This window comes from Aquarana catesbeiana, linkage group LG09 (assembly GCF_042186555.1).
Source record: "Aquarana catesbeiana isolate 2022-GZ linkage group LG09, ASM4218655v1, whole genome shotgun sequence".
NCBI lineage: Eukaryota > Metazoa > Chordata > Amphibia > Anura > Ranidae > Aquarana > Aquarana catesbeiana.
Window position 1 is genome coordinate 79205639 of NC_133332.1, and position 21948 is coordinate 79227586.

The following is a 21948-nucleotide window of genomic DNA, read 5'->3' on the forward strand; positions in this document are numbered from 1 at the left end:
ATTTATAAAAGCTAGATTTATCAGTTTTCTCACCAATGGTCCAGGTGTCCTGTTTGTTCTTATATTGTTCCCAAGGTCCTGCTATATGTTCCCATTTATCCTTCGAAAAATGGAGAGCAACATCCCCACACGTTACAGGTACCTGAAATAAAAGATGGAGCACCATAGCATTTTATATAGGATAAAACACCTTTGGAAGAACAAGTAGAAGGAGCAAAATGAAATAACACGAGTAAACCTAAATAGCTTCCAGAATCCCCTCTACTGTTCCCCAGAGATTATGTCGCCACCACAGCTGCATTAACATACATGCTTGGCCAACATGAGCAGAAATGTTTACGCACTAATCATTCCTTACAACAGTCATTACAACCTTCCAACCTACTGGAAATGATCTATTAAAAACGTGTTACACATTTGACAGCAATGAGCAGCAGTAAAAGTTATAAGAGATGAGCGAATTGAGCAGAAGTCAGTTCGCGGGAGGTTCACCGAACCCATAGGGAAGTCTGCAAACCCCAAACATAGTGGCGAGCACCACTGAACTCTATAGTCATTTATATATTTTTTGGCCTTTCAAGGCTAATTTGCAAGCTTTAATTAAAAAAGGCCTTTTGATAGCTAGAACTTGCCATGGGGGAATCTGTGACAATGCAAAAGAATGTTTTAAAATTAACATTCAGCTGGGAGAGAGTTTTATCTTTTTTTTTTTTTAATGGGCTTAAAGCGGGGGTCCACTTATCTATCGTTTTTTTTTTTTAGTTCATTCACAAACTTTTCTTCTCAGCATTACATACTCACATATTGTGTGTAATATGTCCGCCTGTGTCAGATTTCGTTGGAAAGAATAACTTATATTATTCACTGCAGGCGGTTTCCATCTTCATTGTGGGCATTTGAAGCCCACAAGCATTTATTTCCTGGATGTGGTGAATGCTGTGCTCCCAGCATTCACCGCTCGTTCCCGCACATGCTCAGTGGCATCCTGGGAAGCCTGAGACTAGCTCCCAGGAGTCTGGGAGAGGCTAGAAACACGCCTACTCCCACGGGAGGAGAACCAGGAAGTGCAAAGAAGAATAGAAAAATAAAAGGTAATTACGGCGATTTAAATTTTTTTAAACGGCATGTCAGCATCTAGGCAAGGAAGAGAATACATACAGATAATGTTCAAAATTTGGGTGAAACCCCGCTTTAAAGGACAACATTAACCACTTCACACCATAATTGTAAAACAAATCTAAATCCCTAAGCACAGTTTCGCAACTTTGACACGTGTTAGTAAAACATATCGTCACAACTACTTAGTGTATCCATGTGGATTACACGTTTTTTTCAGGTCAAATTGGGCTTTCTTTTGGTGGTAAATGGTAATGAATATCTTCAGATTTTCTTTTTATTTTAATTTTTATCAAAGAAAAACCATCCCAAAATAGATTTTTTTTATTTTAATTTACCTGTATATTTCTTACTATTATCATAATTTACCATCAAAGAATAAGGCCTCATGTACACTGAAGCTGATAAACTGACATTTTTGGGAGTTTTTTTTTTTTAAACTCCCTTAAACTCCCCTCTATGCTATCCTATGTGTCCATGCACACATGGACGTTTTTTGAAGTTTATAGGCTGTTGCTTAAACGACCTAAAATCATGTTCAAGAGCAGTTCTCCTGACCACAAAAAACGCTGAACACTGAAAAACGCTCATAAACACGCTTTTATCAGCATTTTTTACAATGCAGAGCTGAATGTAAGCTGGGTGTAATTTAAAAAAAAAGCGCATTTTTAAAGCAGCGTTATCCTGCCAGCAATCCGACATCCAGAAATACTTTTTTGAACATCCTGTGTGCATGGAGCATAACCTAAAATAAATTCTTCTGCCCTAAACACTAAGGCTCGGTTCACACTGGGACGACTTGGGATCCGACTTGTCGCCCCTCAAGTCGCCCCAAGTCGCCCCAGAAAGAGATTCACATGACAGTGAATGGGAGCGTCTTAATAGACACTACTGAAGTCGCTCCGACTTCAGAGCGTACTCCCTGTACTACTTGGATCCGACTTGGTAGGCAACCTGTACCATAGAAATCAATGGAAGTCGCCTCCAAGTCGGATCTCTCTCTAATGTCAAGCGACTTTGCAGGCAAAAAATTTCGTTTGCCCAGGCAAACCCCTCCCTCCCAGAGAGCTGATTGTCCTGTGCTTGGCCACAGCAGAAGTCGCCTGTCCTGGAGGCGACTTGAAGTCGCGTTGTAATTTGCTAAAGTCGCGCTGAAGTCGCGTTGAAGTCGCCGTGCAAAGTCGCGCTGAAGTGGTGTTGCCCCTGTGTGAATCGAGCCTAACCCTGGCAAACCTTGATCTTGTTTTCTTTGTTTATTTTTATTTTAATTTTATTTGTATTTTTTTTTTTACACACTTTGGTTTGTTTACATTTTCCTCTCCTGCAAGGAGAGGAAGATACAATGCATCTTCCTCTTCATTCAGAAGAGGAGATAAACACAGAGGCAAGCTCACAGTGACTGATCATTGTGATAGCCAATCAGAGGCTATCACAGCGATCAGGTGACCCAGAAACAACAGTCCTGGGTCCCGATAGTTAGGGCGAGAGCCCGGTCTCTGTGCGGAGCGCTCCCAGCACAAAGGGAGATACGCATATATGAGGCCCCACTGAAAAAAGGCCGCACATATGTGTTATGTCGGTGCGAAAGGGGTTAAAAATACACAAAACAACATACTTTGGGGTACCTTAAACCTGCATGTGAAGTTGCACAGTAGTATGAAGTGTGCGTTTAAAAATTCCATTGCTTATAAACAATGGCTGGGGATCTGTCATTTACCATTGGTAGCAGTACTGGCGGTTTCTGCTTGTAAACAAACCAGCCAGGGGTTCCGAGTAATGTCACCAAGCAAGCAATATCACCCAGGATCCCAGGCCCATTTGTTTACATACAGAAGCCAGCCAGGGATCTGTCATTTCTGACATGAGTAGTGGCCCCACCCGCTGATTGGCTCCCACTGCGTGCCCACAAAATCGATGTGTACGAGCCGGTGTACACCTACGCCGATTTGTGGGATCGAGCCAGTATAACTGCGGCGGCTGGTCCTTAAGCGGTCACTGGTGACACTTAGACTGTGGTCCCGCAGGGTGGAAAATCTTTGTGCAGGGTGAGGTGGAGAGTTTCATTGTTACGAATCAGTGACAGCGTGGTGCGAGGTTGAACAGTCATTTGTCACAAGTTGGTGAAAAGGACAGTGGTCTGACCCACGTTTGCCATGTAAATCCATAGTCCAGCACAATTAACCTCCGCCACAACGACCTTCCGCCCGATGATGTTGTCCTGCTGCTAATACTGTGGCAAATGACAGATCCTTAGCTGGCTTCTGACTGTAAACAAATGGGTTGGCCAATTATTTCCCAATAGATGACAGATCCTCAGCCGATTTCTTTACAAACTAAAGCTAGCCGTGGATCTGTCATTTTGTGGCGATAACAATACTGCTGTAAATTTAGACTTACAGCTCAAGTTTGTAAACTACCATCTGCAGGGGGTTCAGGCGGGCGAACTAGGCAGATTGTTCACCCAGTTTTTTTGTTTTATTTTCTCTTATGCATTTCTTTCCCACCTCCCTAGTCAACAGCCGGACAATTTTGCTGGCCAACTCCGCAATCATCTTCTCAGTCTTGTCCTCCATTCCCAGGAGAGTAAACAAGAGTTCTGGACATCCTGAAGGGGAAAAACACACATTTCTGTTGACCTCCGTGGCACGAATGCTGAACGTACATCGGGTCCCATCGGGTCTCTTCACAACAATAAAATCCTGCACAAAGAGAGCAAGAAAGAAACATGACTTTGGTTCTTAAGCAGACAACTTAGTAATATATTCCACTAAGACCTGGGCCAAAGAGCAGAAGTCTGGACCTATATTGAGGAGATGTGACCAAATGTCAGGTGCAACCATGGACAGACCTAGGTGCACCTACCAGGTAACCTTCTACCATAACCAGACAGACCTCTGGCATGTCCCATTGCCATCTCAAATGCAATGAATAGTAATTTATTCATTAACATGCAAATCCAATATTTTCTTAGTTTGAATACAATGGGTAAGGGTTGGAATCCCTGCCATCCAGGCCTTTGTTAGAGACTCCTCATTTCCTATACTGCCCACAACTTTTACCAGACAGTGAGATGAACCCTCCCAAAAGCAACACAGAATTATAAATACTTTTCTTTAGTCAAGTCGGGAAGGCCAAAACCCTTGGCAGGTTTATTTCTGAGGAAGGAAGGAAGGAAGGAAGGAAGGAAGGAAGGAAGGCAGGAAGGAAGGAAGGAAGGAAGGAAGGAAGGAAGGAAGTTCTCCCAGGCCCAGTCAAGTGTTAGGTGAGCATATTTTTTCTTAGTAAGGCAGGTTCAAATTAGACCAGTCGGCACAATTACCCAAATTATATGCAAGCTGAACACTACAGGTAATTTTCACAATACCTCTCAGAGAATAAACATACAAATAAAGTGCAGCGCATATATCACAACAAAATAAATTTAATAGATGGAAAGTCCAAGATAATCTCCAGTATGAATCAGATGTCACCAATTAGTGTGAATGGTGAATTCCACATCAAACTGACAAGTGTGCTTGATCCCGCCACCAAAGGGCAAACCAGCAGCTCACTTGATAATCATGATCCCTGAACCAAACAGGAAAGTCGTGAAAACCATTCTCCTACTTGGAAAATCCAAACAGGACCGCTGCCGAACATGGCTTCAGATGTAATACTCCAATGCCAAATACGATGGAGATATGGGATCAAAAAAGCAGACAGATTGTGCTTTTAAACTTTAAAAGGGAGAGCACTAACTAAAAAAAAAAAAAAAGTATATTGGACGAAACACGTCAGTGAGGAGACACTAGTGCTGACGTCAGGCCACTGTCCGATACCTAGGTCGGCAGTGGCACCCACTGTCATGTTTTTTTATCATTTATTTTAGGGTTGTATCAATACCACTTTTTTAAGACCAAGTACTCTCCGATACCAATATATTTTTTTTTTATGTCATGTGACAGTTTTCAAAGCACAATTTTCACAAGTAAATCTTTCTCCTTCACTGATGTTTGCTGATGGGGCTGCACTAATATGCCTCACTGATGGGCACTGATAGGTGGCACTGACTGGGCACCGATGGCTGGCATTGATTTGGTACTGATAGGCGGTGCTTATGGGCACTGATATGTGGCACTGATAGGCATCACTTATGGGCACTGATAGGTGGCACTAATGGGAACGCACTGGTGGGCAATTGCTGGCATAATAAATGATCAGATGAGAGTGAGACAATAACAATTCAAACAACTTGGAAAGGAATGATTTTTGCAATGCTAGTAGTAGCCTAGTACAAATGCTACGACACCCATCTTAGTACACCCTGCACTTAGCCGCAGTAAGCCTACAGTCAGAAGGCAGCAGCAGACATCTTGTTACACCCAGCCCATATAGTTAAGCTCACTGCGGCTGAGCGCAGGGTGTACCAAGATGGGCATTGCGGTGTTTAGCATCTGATGGAGACATGGAACGTCACTTCCGTGTTACCGAATGCAACGGCCGGGTCGCCGATTCTGACGGAACATGCGGCTGAGCCCAGCACTCCTGCTCTGGCCAGCTTACCGTCCACTGCTGTCAGCCTGATGAGGACTCGCTCTCCACTCTGCTCCGCCCACTGACTTCCGAGAGCGCCTCTTCACTCCCAGATATCGGATAAAGCATCGGGAGCATTTGCAGGAATACAAGTACTCCTGCAAATGCTTGGTATCGGCACCGATACCAATACTAGTATCGGTATCGGTGCAACCCCAATTTATTTTATAATGACTTTTAACATATAAATCCAATAAATACTATACTATGGAGAATTATCTGGCTCCCGGTGAGCTTTATTTAACATAGCTACATCTGGATGGTGCGAGTTGCTGAACAGCCTTTCCCACAACAGATGGCGGATCTACACTGAGTGCGTGTTTGCTGCCATGTCAAACTACTTTCCAGATAGAATTAGGTTCTCTTTAAGTTAAATCACAAAAGTGCTTCGTTGGGAAAACACAGATCAGAGAAGACTTTAAAGGGTTAGTTTATCTTTTAATTTTTTTCTGAAAAGGTGAACTAACAAACTACACCCTCTCTACCCCCCAACTCTACTTACCTCTGTGGGTGATGAGTTGTTGTGCCCACACAGCTAGTGCAGCAGTTCAGCGATTTAAAATGCCAGCTCTTCTTTCTTCAGAACTTCTGGGATGGATCAGAGCGATTCTGATTGGTCAGTGCCGAAACAGAGCATCGTTCTGATTCCTCCTAGAGGCCCTGAAGAAAGAAGAGGGAGAGGAGCGCAGGAATTTGAAATCCCTGCACCACTACCTCGGCAGTGTGGGCACAACAGCTCATCTCCCACAGTGTGAGATAAGAACAGCAGGGACCAGGGGGGTGAGGTGGGTGTATGGTGTTGGTTCACCTTTTTATTTACTTATTTATTTAATAAAAAAAGGACACTTTAGCCCCTTCAGCGCCAGAAGATTTTACCTTCTTCCTGACCAGAGCACTTTTTACAATTTGACACTGCATTGCTTTAACTGACAATTGCGCGGTCATGCAATGCTGTACCCAAACAAAATAAAAAAAAATGAAAAAAAAATCGCAATAAGCATATATTGATTGGTTTGCGCAAAAGTTATAGTGTCTACAAAATAGGGGAAAGATTTCTGGCATTTTTATTTATTACTAGTAATGGCCGTGATCTGCAATTTTTAGTGGTATTGCGACGGACAGATTGGAGACTTTTGACACATTTTTGGGACCATTGACATTTATAGAGTGATCAGTGCTATACAAATGCACTGATTACTGTATAAAATGTCACTGGCAGGGAAGCGGTTAACACTAGGGGGCGATCAAGGGGTTAACTGTGTGTTCCTTTACTGTGTGGGGATGGGACTAACAAGGAGAGATGACAGATTGCTGTCCCTAATTTGTAGGAACACACGATCTGTCTTCTCACATCTGACAGCACAGGGATTTGTAAGTTTACACACACAAATCCTCATGCTGGCTCTCGTACATGCGATCGCGCAGGCCGGCGGCGATTGCGCCCGCCGGCACGCACGCCCTCTGGTGGCTCTCCTGCAAAGCCGTGTATATACGGGATTTCACCTAGGAGAGCCATTCTGCTGCAGTATATGTGCGTGAGCCGGTCGGGGACAGGTTAAAGTGATATTAAAGGCATTTGTAACTTAAAAATACCAAACTGATAGACTGGCACATCCTCTTTGTAGCCTGTAGTTCTTCTCTTGATATTGTTGGGGAAGTAAGTCACAATCAAAGGTACATTGTGTGAATTCTAATGTGCTACAAATTTAAAGGGATATTAAGACAAGGTTAAAAAAAAATAAATAAATAAAAATAAAACACGTCACACCCACCTGCTCTTGTGTAGTGGTTTTGCACAAAGCAGCCCCAATCCTCCTCTTATCGGCTCCCCCCGCCAACGCTCCTAGCCCCTTCCTCCTGCCCCCACAGCAAGCAGCTTGCAATGGGGGCACCCAAGCAGGCTCGCTCCTGAGCCACTGTTCTGCATGTCCAGTCTCACACACAGCCGTGGCTCGGTCCACCCCTTTCTCTCTCCTCACTGAGGGCTGGTTCCCTATGTTACTCCTTCAGCCAACCCTCCTTACCTCCACCGTCAACAAGCAGATGATCTCCAGGGCATGATTTAATATGGCTTCTGCCAACTGTTCTCTCTCCTTCACCATATTAGAGCTCAGAAAGTTCTCTCTCTGGATAGATAAGGTATATTTTGAAAAGCTTCATAGCACCCTAAATAAAAAAAGAATAAATAAAATTAAAAAGGAAGGAGGCAGAAGTAGAAGTAGAATGTCTTTCCGTCAAAATCCACTCACAAAATAGTCTCTGTACCCTTTTTAATTTAAAAACAGTTCAAAAGATACAGAGCATACAACACATGCATGTATATCTAAATGCAGCAAGAGGCATGTTATAACATTGTACATAATAACATATTCCATCAACATACAGTGAGACTTCATCCTCTCTTTTCAATTACAGTATACAACTATCGAAGTCAATAATCAGAAAAACATCCTGTGGGTAATAAAGCAGTAGTAAACTGCAAGGTAAAGGCATAATGTGCTAGTATGCATCGCATACTAGCACATCATGAAATACTTACCTTAGAACAAAGCCCTCCACACCGTCACCGCTGACGGGCGCTTCCATCTTCACCTGGTCTTCCTTCCGGGTTTGCGTCCTCTGGTCATCTGGGAGTCAAAGACCGTGGCACAGAGCTCTGAAGAGATGGCACAGGTACGCCATCCCTTCAGAGCACGTGCGCGCCAATGATGTCACCGGTTGCATGCAGTGTGAACTTACTGATGTTACCAATTGTGCTTCAAAGGGTTGTACTGGGGTGATGCCTGCAGCTATCTCCCCGGTACCGTTCTTTAGAGCGGATGGTCGGCTTTCTTGTAATAACAACCGATGTGGCTAAGCAGCGGCTCGGCTGTTATTATAAGCAGCGGGAGGGGACATCGCCCCCCCTCCCGCCTCTCCGCCCGGGTTTGCCATCCAAGCGGGAGGCCCGAGCGACCAGCTGGCTGGCTGAAGACCCAGACAAAGCAGATCGGCTTTGTTCGGGTCTCGGATTTAATAACCTGGAAGCGATGTCGTGACATAAAAAAATTGCTGCCATTTTATTCCTTAGGGTCTCTGCTAAAAAAAAAAAAAAAATAATATAATGTTTTGGGGCTATAAGTAATTTTCTAGCAAAAAAATGCTGATTTAAACTAGCAAACAAAAAAACTCGGCTGTCCATGACTCTCCCTCATTGGCTGAGACAGCAGCGGGGCACCATTGGCTCTCACTGCTATCAAAGTCAGTGAGCCAATGAGGAGAGAGAGGGTACAGGGTCAAACCGTGGCTCTGTGTCTGAATGGACACAGAGGGCAGCGGCTCAGGTGCCCCCATAGCAAGCTGCTTGCTGTGGGGGCACTCGGCAGGAGGGAGGCCCAAGAAGAGAAGGATCCAGGCTGCTCTGTGCAAAACCACTACACAGGGCAGGTAAGTATAAGGTAAGTTTAAGTATATGTTTGTTATTTTTATAGAAAAAAAAAAAAAAAAAAACAAAACATGACTTTAAGGCTCGGATTCACATTGGTGCGATGTGGGAAACCCTGCGAATCCACTGTGGGTTCCCGCATTGCACCTGACTCACAGGCAGTTCACACTGCCATAGGCAAACCGCTGGGAGTGTCAATAGAAAGTTAATGACACCCCCACATCGGTTTGCATATCGCAGTGCGAACTGTCAATTCGGACAGGAATCGGATCACATGGGTGTGAACACTCATGCAATCCGATTCTGGTGCGGACCAAAAAGAGGGTCCTGTATGACTTTGATCTGAATGCCATGTAAATTCAGCCATACAATCTCTATAGCTGAATTTGCATCGCACAGAAATCGCATGTGATTAGTACAGCAGTGCGGTGTGAATCACATACAATGTCGCACAGCACACCAATGTGAACCCAGCCTGATATCACTTTAATTTTACCAAAGTAAAAATATTTTGACAAAAAACTCTAAATGATTGTAAAGTCTCGTTTAAAAAAAATAAATAACAACAAACATGTTATATTTACCTGCTCTGTTGCAGTGGATTTGCACAGAGCAGCCTAGATCCTCCTCTTCTCGGGTCCCTCTTCTGTGATCCTGGCCCCTCCCTCCTGCAGAGTGCCCCCACAGTCAGCAGCTTGCTATGGGGACACCTGAGCCGAGTCACAGCTCCCTGGGTCCATTCAGACACAGAGCCTTGATCCAGCCCCATCTTCTCTCTCTCTCCTGATTGGCTAACTGACTTTGAATGACAGCAGCGAGAGCCAATGGTCCCGCTGCTGTGTCTCAGACAATCAGGAGGAGAGTCCTGGATGGCTGAGGGACTCGTGGACATCGCTGGATAGAGATGGGGCTCAGGTAGGCATTAGGGGGTGCTGGGGCGGCTGCTACACACAGAAGACTTTTTATTTTAATGCACAGAATGCATTAAGATAAAATAAAACCTTCTGTCTTTGCAACTCAAAAAAAAATAAAAAATCTGTCAGTACTTGACAGGGATCTAGAGCTGGCCATACACTGTACAATCTGATTGTACAATCTTCTTTTGAGTTACCAAACTAATGTATGTAATAGGAGGACACACCTGAGCATTCCATTGAATCTGTATGAAATTAGACAGGCTCTTATGCCACATGTTTTCTGGTAGATGTAAAGGAGATTGTACAGTCTATGGTCACTTTAGGCAGGGGTAGGCAACCTCGGCCCTCCAGCTGTTTTAAAACTACAAGTCCCATGAGACATTGCAAGACCCTGACAATCACAGGCATGACTCCTACAGGTAGAGGCATGATGGGATTTGTAGTTTCACCACAGCTGGAGGGCCAAGGTTGTCTACCCCTGACTTAAAGCAAATTGTGAACCACCAATGTTCAAATAAAAAACAAAAAAATAAAATAAACTCCATAAGGCAAATGGCACAATGTGCTAGTATGCATTGTATACTAGCACATTATGAAATACTCACCTTGGAACAAAGCCCTCGAGGGCTGTGAAGTCCCTGCTGAGACGGCTGATGTGTTCTCCGTCTGTCTTCCGGGTTTGCGAGCTCGGACTATGCAATTGGCTGGAGCCACAATGATGTCACTCCCGCGCAGGAGCCAATGTGTCCGGTACGGGCTCTGAAGGTCCAGCACTGTAAACCGGATCCTTCAGAGTACAAGTGCCAGTGATGTCATCAGCTGCATGCACTCCGAATATCGACTAAATAGTGCAAGTTTAGGAGATATTCACAGTACCTACAGGTAAGACTTATTATAGGCCTTACTATAGGACTACCTGTAGGTACAAGTGCCAAAAAAGACTTTACTATCGCTTTAATGTGGACAACTGTTGAAATGCGTGGAGTTTGTTCTCGGTGTGAGCGTCCTCCACGGTCATCTCACAGACCAAACACACTGCTAGGTTAATGAATACCGGAACTAAGAGCCTATAGTGAGTGTAGCCTGTGTGCTGGAATAGGAGAGGAAGTGATAATTATCATCTGTCACCATGAGATGGGAGGGGCACCCAAATCTTTATCTGTAGCAGAGAATGTCAGACGGGAATTGTCATCAGTCCCCCCCCCCCCTTCTGATCAGAAGGTCCAGACATCCCTATGGACAGACAGGTATACATGGAGTAACTTTACACCCACCCACCTACCTACCTACCTACCTACCTACCACCGTGTCCAATAAAATGACAGAAGAGGACTGCATCCTTGGCTGCTTTTTGACCAGATCTGATGTAGCCAGAAATAACCAGACAGAAGAGTCTGCTTACACCCGGCCACTCAGAGCAGAGTGCGGTCCGTTATCATACCGATCATCCTCCAATCACAGACCCCCAGCTGATAGGAAGGGAATCCACCAGTGTGAAAAGGCCCTGAACTCTGATAAGAAGCTTCTGCAGATCTGAGCTCATTTTAACCCTTTGATGGCCACAACATGTCTCCATCATTCCTGGATATAGAGGAGGAGAGGCAGCCACTACTCCAGGGATACATCACTGGCAACCAAAGGGTTACACTTCTGGTTTGATATTATTTATACATTTTACATTATCATTCCTACCCTGATAAATCTCCATCTCCACCCCCCCCCCCCAGAGGTGATGAGTGGAGATGGAGGAGGGTGACCCCCCCCCAGAGGTGATGAGTGGAGATGGAGGAGGGTGACCCCCCCCCCAGAGGTGATGAGTGGAGATGGAGGAGGGTAACCCCCCCCCAGAGGTGATGAGTGGAGATGGAGGAGGGTGACCCCCCCCCCAGAGGTGATGAGTGGAGATGGAGGAGGGTGACCCCCCCCCAGAGGTGATGAGTGGAGATGGAGGAGGGTGACCCCCCCCCAGAGGTGATGAGTGGAGATGGAGGAGGGTGACCCCCCCCAGAGGTGATGAGTGGAGATGGAGGAGGGTGACCCCCCCCCAGAGGTGATGAGTGGAGATGGAGGAGGGTGACCCCCCCCCAGAGGTGATGAGTGGAGATGGAGGAGGGTGACCCCCCCAGAGGTGATGAGTGGAGATAGAGGAGGATGACCCCCCAGAGGTGATGAGTGGAGATGGAGGAGGGTGACCCCCCCCCAGAGGTGATGAGTGGAGATGGAGGAGGGTGACCCCCCCCCAGAGGTGATGAGTGGAGATGGAGGAGGGTGACCCCCCCCCAGAGGTGATGAGTGGAGATGGAGGAGGGTGACCCCCCCCCAGAGGTGATGAGTGGAGATGGAGGAGGGTGACCCCCCCCCAGAGGTGATGAGTGGAGATGGAGGAGGGTGACCCCCCCCCAGAGGTGATGAGTGGAGATGGAGGAGGGTGACCCCCCCCCAGAGGTGATGAGTGGAGATGGAGGAGGGTGACCCCCCCAGAGGTGATGAGTGGAGATAGAGGAGGATGACCCCCCAGAGGTGATGAGTGGAGATGGAGGAGGGTGACCCCCCCCCAGAGGTGATGAGTGGAGATGGAGGAGGGTGACCCCCCCCCCAGAGGTGATGAGTGGAGATGGAGGAGGGTGACCCCCCCCAGAGGTGATGAGTGGAGATGGAGGAGGATGACCCCCCAGAGGTGATGAGTGGAGATGGAGGAGGATGACCCCCCCCCCCAGAGGTGATGAGTGGAGATGGAGGAGGGTGACCCCCCCCCCAGAGGTGATGAGTGGAGATGGAGGAGGGTGACCCCCCCCCAGAGGTGATGAGTGGAGATGGAGGAGGGTGACCCCCCCAGAGGTGATGAGTGGAGATGGAGGAGGGTGACCCCCCCAGAGGTGATGAGTGGAGATAGAGGAGGATGACCCCCCAGAGGTGATGAGTGGAGATGGAGGAGGGTGACCCCCCCCCAGAGGTGATGAGTGGAGATGGAGGAGGGTGACCCCCCCCCCAGAGGTGATGAGTGGAGATGGAGGAGGGTGACCCCCCCCAGAGGTGATGAGTGGAGATGGAGGAGGATGACCCCCCCCAGAGGTGATGAGTGGAGATGGAGGAGGATGACCCCCCAGAGGTGATGAGTGGAGATGGAGGAGGATGACCCCCCCCCCCAGAGGTGATGAGTGGAGATGGAGGAGGGTGACCCCCCCCCCCAGAGGTGATGAGTGGAGATGGAGGAGGGTGACCCCCCCCCAGAGGTGATGAGTGGAGATGGAGGAGGGTGACCCCCCCAGAGGTGATGAGTGGAGATGGAGGAGGGTGACCCCCCCCCCAGAGGTGATGAGTGGAGATGGAGGAGGGTGACCCCCCCCAGAGGTGATGAGTGGAGATGGAGGAGGGTGACCCCCCCCAGAGGTGATGAGTGGAGATGGAGGAGGGTGACCCCCCCCAGAGGTGATGAGTGGAGATGGAGGAGGGTGACCCCCCCCCCCAGAGGTGATGAGTGGAGATGGAGGAGGATGACCCCCCCCCAGAGGTGATGAGTGGAGATGGAGGAGGGTGACCCCCCCCCCCAGAGGTGATGAGTGGAGATGGAGGAGGGTGACCCCCCCCCAGAGGTGATGAGTGGAGGAGGGTGACCCCCCCCCAGAGGTGATGAGTGGAGGAGGGTGACCCCCCCCAGAGGTGATGAGTGGAGATGGAGGAGGGTGACCCCCCCCAGAGGTGATGAGTGGAGATGGAGGAGGGTGACCCCCCCCAGAGGTGATGAGTGGAGATGGAGGAGGGTGACCCCCCCCAGAGGTGATGAGTGGAGATGGAGGAGGGTGACCCCCCCCAGAGGTGATGAGTGGAGATGGAGGAGGGTGACCCCCCCCCCAGAGGTGATGAGTGGAGATGGAGGAGGGTGACCCCCCCCAGAGGTGATGAGTGGAGATGGAGGAGGGTGACCCCCCCAGAGGTGATGAGTGGAGATGGAGGAGGGTGACCCCCCCCAGAGATGATGAGTGGAGATGGAGGAGGGTGACCCCCCAGAGGTGATGAGTGGAGATGGAGGAGGATGACCCCCCCCAGAGGTGATGAGAGGAGATGGAGGAGGATGACCCCCCCAGAGGTGATGAGTGGAGATGGAGGAGGGTGACCCCCCCCTCAGAGGTGATGAGTGGAGATGGAGGAGGATGACCCCCCCCCCCCCCAGAGGTGATGAGTGGAGATGGAGGAGGATGACCCCCCCCCCCCCAGAGGTGATGAGTGGAGATGGAGGAGGGTGACCCCCCCAGTATATCTTTGTACTGGGAGAGGAGATCCATACAAACACCTCCAGACTGTGTCCTGGATGGGACGGACCCCCCCAGTGTACAGGATCAGGGAGGACACGGCGCCTCCTATGGACAGTGATAGGAGCTGCATGAGAGGTGATAGAAATGGGGGGAATGGAGGAGTCAGTATTTAGGGGGAGGAGAGGGGTGGGGGAGGGGCTGTGTCCTCCACTGATAGGAGATGAGAAAAGTCTACACAAAGTAACACTTCCTATCCCCCCCATCCATCCATCCTATGATGTGATAAAGGGGGATCCAGGAAGAAATCTCTTCTCCTCTCCATAGAAATGGATCTCCCCCACCCCCAGCACACATGGATGATTCTATACACACCAAACACACAACTTTTACCTCAACAAAGATCTTACCTGCTTCTACCATGTGAGTGGGCGGGGCTGCTGACTCTCACCTCTCATTGGCTCACCTCTTCAGCTCCCCCAAAGGCATTGTGGGACTTGTAGTGCTTATAAAGCAGAAATCTCTTACTGGCTACAAGTCCAGACAGCTCAATGCCGAGTCCCAGCTCTGATTGGATGTTTGTCGCCGAATGGATTGCAGGGCATGCTGGGATAGCTTGGCTTTGCAGGGAGGAGATCCTGGGACTACAACTCCCGTCAGCCCCAGAGGCTAGGGGGCGGGACCCCTTGTGTGTGCAGCAGCCAATGAGCATGGAGGAGAGGAGGAGAGTGGGGGATGGGGGTGACATGTAAGGTGAGAGATCTGTGCAGGATTAATACATTGGAGATAGAAAGAGGATCTGTCATCATTATTCCATGAAATGTCCTCATTCCTGACAATAGAAATCATTCTGCTGATGATTATCTTAGGGCTTGTTCACACTTGACTACATTTCTGACGCTCACCAAATGCTTCTACAGCGTTTTGTATGGCATTAGCATGGGCAGCAATGATCTTTAGAATCTGGCGTTTTACAAGTGTTAAAAACACTCCCTAAATGCCCTATGTGTGTTTTCATAGCGTTTGATAAGCATTAAGACTGCTCCACAATGGAAAGTGACAGAAATAAACTAATTGGAACGCACCGCAACCGCCAGAGCGTTTGTGGAGCGTTACCATAGACTTGAATGGGAGGCGTTGAAAGGCTTTAATTGCCTCCTGACCAGGAGGCTTCAATTTTGAAGCAACGCTAATGCTTAGTGTGAACAATGTGCTGTCTATTATATCTTGTGCAAAGGCGTTTGAGGGGCGTTTTTAACGCCTGTCAAACTAGAGTTGCCACCTCATCCCTTTAAAGTAATTGTAAACCCTGTACAACCGCTTTATACTACAGGCAAGCCTATAATAAGTCTTACCTGTAGTTACACTGGATATCTCCTAAACCTGCACGGTTCAGGAGATATCCCCTGTATTTGCGGATGCTGACGTCATCGGCACATGCACACTTAAGCAAACTGAAGCTATGGCACATACGTGCTGTTGCTTCAGTAGTACTGTGCCGTTACCAGCGGGAGTGACGTCATTGCAGCTCTGGCCAATCACAGCTCACCCAGAAGTAACCCCCGGGAGAGATGTCGGCCATCGGAGCGGTGAACGAGGACCGCTGCGAGGGCTTTGATCTAAGGGAAGTAATTCATAATGAGCTAGTATGCTATGCATACTAGCTCATTATGCCTTTATCTTGCACGTTTTGTTGTTTTTTTTTGGAATTTCCTGGTCTTGGATTACTATGAACCTCCCATAGGGGCCATGTGATACCTTCCTATGTCCTGGCCGGAGATCAGAGACTGTGTGTACAGGATATGAGAGATGGTCAAAGACTGTATGGACATGGTACAGGAGATGTTCAGAGAATGCAGACATGATACAAGAGATGGTCAGAGACTGCAGACATGATATAAGCGATGGTCAGAGACTGCGGACATGATACAAGAGAGGGTCAGAGACTGCGGACATGATACAAGAGAGGGTCAGAGACTGCGGACATGATACAAGAGAGGGTCAGAGACTGCGGACATGATACAAGAGAGGGTCAGAGACTGCGGACATGATACAAGAGAGGGTCAGAGACTGCGGACATGATACAAGAGAGGGTCAGAGACTGCGGACATGATACAAGAGAGGGTCAGAGACTGCAGACATGATATAAGCGATGGTCAGAGACAGTGCAGACATGAGACAAGAGATGGTCAGAGACTGCAGGCATGATACAAGGGATGGTCAGAGACTGCGGACATGATACAAGAGAGGGTCAGAGACTGCGGACATGATACAAGAGAGGGTCAGAGACTGCGGACATGATACAAGAGAGGGTCAGAGACTGCGGACATGATACAAGAGAGGGTCAGAGACTGCAGACATGATATAAGCGATGGTCAGAGACAGTGCAGACATGAGACAAGAGATGGTCAGAGACTGCAGGCATGATACAAGGGATGGTCAGAGACTGCGGACATGATACAAGAGAGGGTCAGAGACTGCGGACATGATACAAGAGAGGGTCAGAGACTGCAGACATGATATAAGCGATGGTCAGAGACAGTGCAGACATGAGACAAGAGATGGTCAGAGACTGCATACATACTACAGGAGAAGGTCAGAGACTGCAGATATAAGATGGGAGAAGGTCAGGGGCTGCAGACATAATACAGGAGATGGTCAGAGACTGATTTGTTCCCCCATTAAGGAGATATCTATTTCCTGTCAGGACAGGAAGTGAGGGGAATTCTCTGCAGCGGGGACCCCCATGAAGTATTATGTCTAGACATGTGACACCAGAGGGCCAATTTACAGGACAATGACACCATTTCAGCGGTGGGGGGTGTGGCTTGGACTCCACTACTGCAGATGTATTGCAGTGAGTAAATATAGCTGGATAAAACAAAAACTGTGTGTGTATTCATTACAGGCTGCAAAGCAACAAAATGGGATTTTAAGGGGGTGATTTTTTTTTAATACCATATATATATATATATATATATTAGCGTAATATATATATATATATATATATATATATATATATATATATATATATATATAATTTTTTTTTGTAATATATTTCCTACTACAGTAAACCAAGTCAATAAAATCTCATATAAGCTCTAACATGTGAATGTCACTTTAAAAGTGATTTTCAATATTTGTAAATCTGCAGCTTTCATTACTAATCCCTGGTGATCCTGATATGTTTATATTTGTTCAGGCACTTCTTGTTATAGGGTGATATCTCTTTGTCCCCGTCTCCCATTTGTACACATTAAACAAGCATGGTCCACTGTTGTCACCATAAGGAAGCTCACCCTAAGAAATGCCATGTAGTCAGGCGGCAGGAAGTATCAGCAAAGAGGCTGCAAGGGGTCAGCAGCACTGAGATACAACAATGAATGAAGAAAGGGTGAAAATAGGTATTAAAGGGGTTGTAAAGGTAAATGTTTTTTTCACCTTAATGCATTAAGGTGAAAAAACTTCTGACAATACCGCTGCCCCCAGCCCCCCCGTTTTACTTACCTGACCCCGCGAAAGTCCCGCGCTCGCTCCTGACATCCTTTTCGCCGCTCAGCCTGGCCGCTGATTGGCTACAGTGGATGGATTGAAAGCAGCATAGCCATTGGCTCGCGCTGCTGTCAATCACGTCCAATGACGCGGGGGGGCGGTGCCGAGTGATACAGTGAGCGGCTATAGCCGCCAGCTGTATCACGGGAGCGCGCCCGCAAGAACTAACCACCATGCGAGGGAGCTCGCATTAAGGTGTTGAGTCCTTGCGGGGAGGAGCTGAAACAGCCGCCGAGGGACCCCAGAAGACCAGGTTCGGGGCCACTCTGTGCAAAACGAGCTGCACAGTGAAGGTAAGTATAACATGTTTGTTATTTAAAAAAAAAAAAAAAAATACTTTTACAACCCCTTTAATAAAGTAAACAAACATGACAACTGTTTAAGGCTGGGTTAACATATGTGCAATTTCGATGCGGTTTTCCCAGCATCCAATTCGCATGACATGTGAGTGTAGAGGTCGACCGATATGGGTTTTTCTCTGGCCGATGCCGATATTTAGAAATCGCGGTGGCCGATGGCCGATATGTGATGCCGATTTTTTGGGGCCGATATATTAGGCCGATTTTTTTTTTTTTTTATTATTTTTCCCCCTTCATCTCATAAAATCTAACAGTTAGACCCCTTTCACACTGGGGCGTTTTTCAGGCGCTTTTGGGCTAAAAATAGCCCCTGTAAAGTACCTGTAAAACGGCTTCCCTACAGTCTCAGTGTGATATCCCGAGTGCTTTCACACTGAGGCGATGCGCTGGCAGGATGTCTTTGGAGCGGTGTATACCACTCCTCCACCACTCCTGCCCATTGAAATGAATGCGCACCGCTGCCGAAGCGGCTGCAAAGCGTTTCGGCAGCAGCACTTCAGAGGCGCATTTAACTCCTTCCTCGGCCGCTAGCTGGGTTATAAGCGCCCCGCTAGCAGCCGAATAGCGCCGCTAAAATGACGGTAAAGCGCCGCTACAACTAACAGCGTTTTACCGTCAACGCATGCCCACTCCAGTGTGAGAGCAACCTTAAGTAATAAGTGATACAGAAAATTTTTTACATTTAAACATTTATTGAACAAAACAAACCTCCAATCAGTTCACTTGTATGTATAATTTAGATTAAAAAAAAATAACTATATCTTAAATATTAAATACACAAAAACAGGTAACCAAAACTTTTGGACGAAAAAAAATGGGCTAACTTTACTGCTTATTTTTTTTTTTTTTTTAATTAGTGTATTTTATTTTAAAAAATTGCGTTTGAAAGACCGCTGCGTAAATACCGTGTGACATAAAATATTGCAACAACTGCTATTTTATTCCCTAGGGTCTCTGCAAAAAAAAAAATATATATATAATGTTTGGGGGTTCCAAGTGATTTTCTAGCAGAAAATACAGAATTTTTACTTGTAAGCAACAAATGTCAAAAAAGATTTAGTCTTTAAATGGTTAAACTGAGAAATTCTACACACGGAGTTCAGTCTATTGATAAAAGAACCCGAAGAGATACAAATGTATCTTCTTATCAGACTTGGCAGGCTGCCCAGAGGAGGAGAGAAGAAACCTTCAGACAACTTGCAATTGACTTCTATTACAGAAGTCATTTGCAAGTCCCGCTGAAGTTATAATCAGCTTTTTTTATCAGCACAATCCGCTAATGCCGATTAAGTAAAAAAAGCCAAATATCGGCTGATATATCGGTCGACCTATAGAGTGTGCCCGACTCGCAATAGAGCCGGTTCACACAGGTCCGGGGCGGCCGCAGTCCACATCCCAAAAGGGTCCTGTGCCTCTTTGGGTCCGGTTCAGGTGTGAATTCAGGCAAAAATTCGGACCTGATTCGCACCAGAACCGGTGAGCAGGGACTCACCAGATCCCATGCCGGGAACCGCGGCCGCACATATGTGAACCCAGGCCTAAGTGATTTTAAAACTGCAGTTTTCTTAGTACTCGCAGCAGTACTTTATTGGCTTTTTATCTTGTAATCCTTGACCGCTGCCCCAGGTTTCCAGTTTTAGGGTGGCTCCTCTTCACTTGCAGCATCCTATGGAGCCACCCTTGCATGCAGGGACTAGGATTGTGTTTCTCTACACTGTGTGCACCAATAGAAACACACAGCCCCATAGCCCAGGAGGGAAAAGCACTCCACTGCTCCTCCTCCCTCCTCCAAGCTAAAAGACTCCATGGAGACTGCACTGTCCACTGTTAACTCTTTCCTGTGAAGTTTAATTAAGGTTTGGCAATAAAACCTGGAAGCTGATCTGTTTCTATGCAGAAGCGAGACTGATTTTGTACTCTCCAGCTTTAGTAAATAAACCCAATACTGTATATTAACCTGTGTATTGTACTATGTTTTATATATTAGCCATAACATTATGATCACCCACCATAACCCGTTAAGGCATGGACTCCACTAGACCTGGGAAGGTATGCTGGGGTATCTGACACCAACCCACAGTAGCAGATTCTTTAACCACTTGCTTACTGGGCACTTAAACCTCCCTCCTATCCAGACCGATTTTCAGCTTTCTGCACTGACGCACTTTAAATGACAATTGCTCGGTCATACAACACTGTACCCAAATGACATTTTTATCATTTTTTTCCCCACAAATAGAGCTTTCTTTTGGTGGTATTTGATCACCTCTGGGGTTTTTATTTTTTGTTAAAAAAAAAATTTAAAAAGACCGAATTTTTAAAAATTTTTCTCCTTCATTGATGTACGCTGATGAGGCGGCACAAATGGGCATTGATAGGTGGCAGTGATGGGCACTGATTGGTGGCAATGATGGGCACTGATCTGGTACATTGATCTGCAACACTGCTAGGTGGCACTGATTGGCACCACTGGTGGGCATTGTTAGGTGGCACTTGTAGGCATTGATACGTGGCACTGGTGGGCACTGTGATGTGGCAATGTCAGGTGGCACTGGCAGGGGGTACTGTTGGCACAATTGAGGCATTATTGCCTCCTCCTCTCCGGGACCGATGTCCCTTGCTGGTGAGCCGGTGATCGGCTTTTTTTTCTCCTCGCGCTGTCAGCGCGAGGAGAAAAAAAAAAACGATCACAGAGCTTTTCTTTTGAACATGTGATCAGCTGTCATTGGCTGACAGCTGATCACATGGTAAGGGGCCGGGACTGGCCCCTTACTTGGATCTGCACAGGGGAGGCCATCATATGACGGCCTCCCGGGAATTCAGGTCCGCGCTGTAGCCGTCATTCGGCTATAGCACGGATATCAAGTGGCTAAAATCCTGTAAACTGTGAGACAAGGCCTTCATGGATTGGCCTTATTTTTACAGCACATCCCACAGATACTCAATTGGATTGAGAGCTGGAGAATTTGAAGAACATGTCAACATCTCAAACGCATGTACTTCAAACCATTCTTGAATTCATCAGACCAGGCCACCTTCTTCCATTGCTCCATGGTCCAGTTTGGATACTCACAAGCCCATTGTAGATGCTCTTGGCTATGTACACGGGTCAGTATGGGCACCCTGACGAGTCTGCATCTATGCAGCCCCATACACAACAAACTGTGATGCACTGTGTGATCTGACATCTTTCTATCAGAACCAGCAAAAAAAAAAAGTAGAAGTTCAACCAAAAACTAACGCTAAGGCCGGGTTCACACCAATGCAGGTTGCAGTTTGCATATTCCAGGTGCATTTTGCGTTTTTCATCCATTGAAGTCTGAGGAACCAAAAAACAGAAAAAAACTCTGGCCCTTTCCATAAAATGCACATATGTGAACTACATCCATAGGAAACCATGTTAAATGGACTGCAATGTGTTTCTGCAAAACTGAAAACGCACTAAAAAATGTGTAGGCCTAAATCTATTGGCAGAGAAATTGTAAGACTAATCTAAACCTGTAAAGCAAAAATCACTATACATACCCTTTCTGCAGCCAATCTGGTCCGGTCCCACACTGCGCGGTTAGCGCGGCTTCTCTGTGTAGGCATGTGCATGAGAGGTAGCCGACAACGGAATCCCCTTAGTAAGTCTATGGGTTAACATCACTTCCTAACTGTTGTCCGCTGTCTCCTGCACAGAGCATCCGCTGCTGAAGACCGCTGTGTTTGATACTTTCCAGTGCATTTTTTCCTCCTTTCTTTCTTCCCCTTAAATG

General features: G+C 47.0%; 1 protein-coding gene across 4 annotated transcripts in view; it reads right to left on the reverse strand.

Moving 5' to 3' along the window:
* Positions 1 to 14938, reverse strand: part of LOC141107830 (uncharacterized) — a 28801-nt gene extending 13863 nt beyond the window's left edge. Inside the window, exons 1-4 of one of the 4 annotated variants that reach the window (XM_073598829.1) lie at positions 14731 to 14938; positions 7713 to 7854; positions 3621 to 3815; positions 34 to 142 (exon numbers count right to left, since the gene is read on the reverse strand). In XM_073598829.1, the coding sequence (XP_073454930.1) occupies positions 34 to 142; positions 3621 to 3815; positions 7713 to 7790 (382 nt within the window). In that variant the 5' untranslated portion in view covers positions 7791 to 7854; positions 14731 to 14938. Of the gene's footprint in view, positions 1 to 33; positions 143 to 3620; positions 3816 to 7712; positions 7855 to 10634; positions 11074 to 14689 lie in introns of those variants that run through there. The other 3 variants (XM_073598828.1, XM_073598830.1, XM_073598831.1) reach the window with 3 other exon arrangements.
* Between the last annotated feature and the right edge of the window lie 7010 nt (positions 14939 to 21948).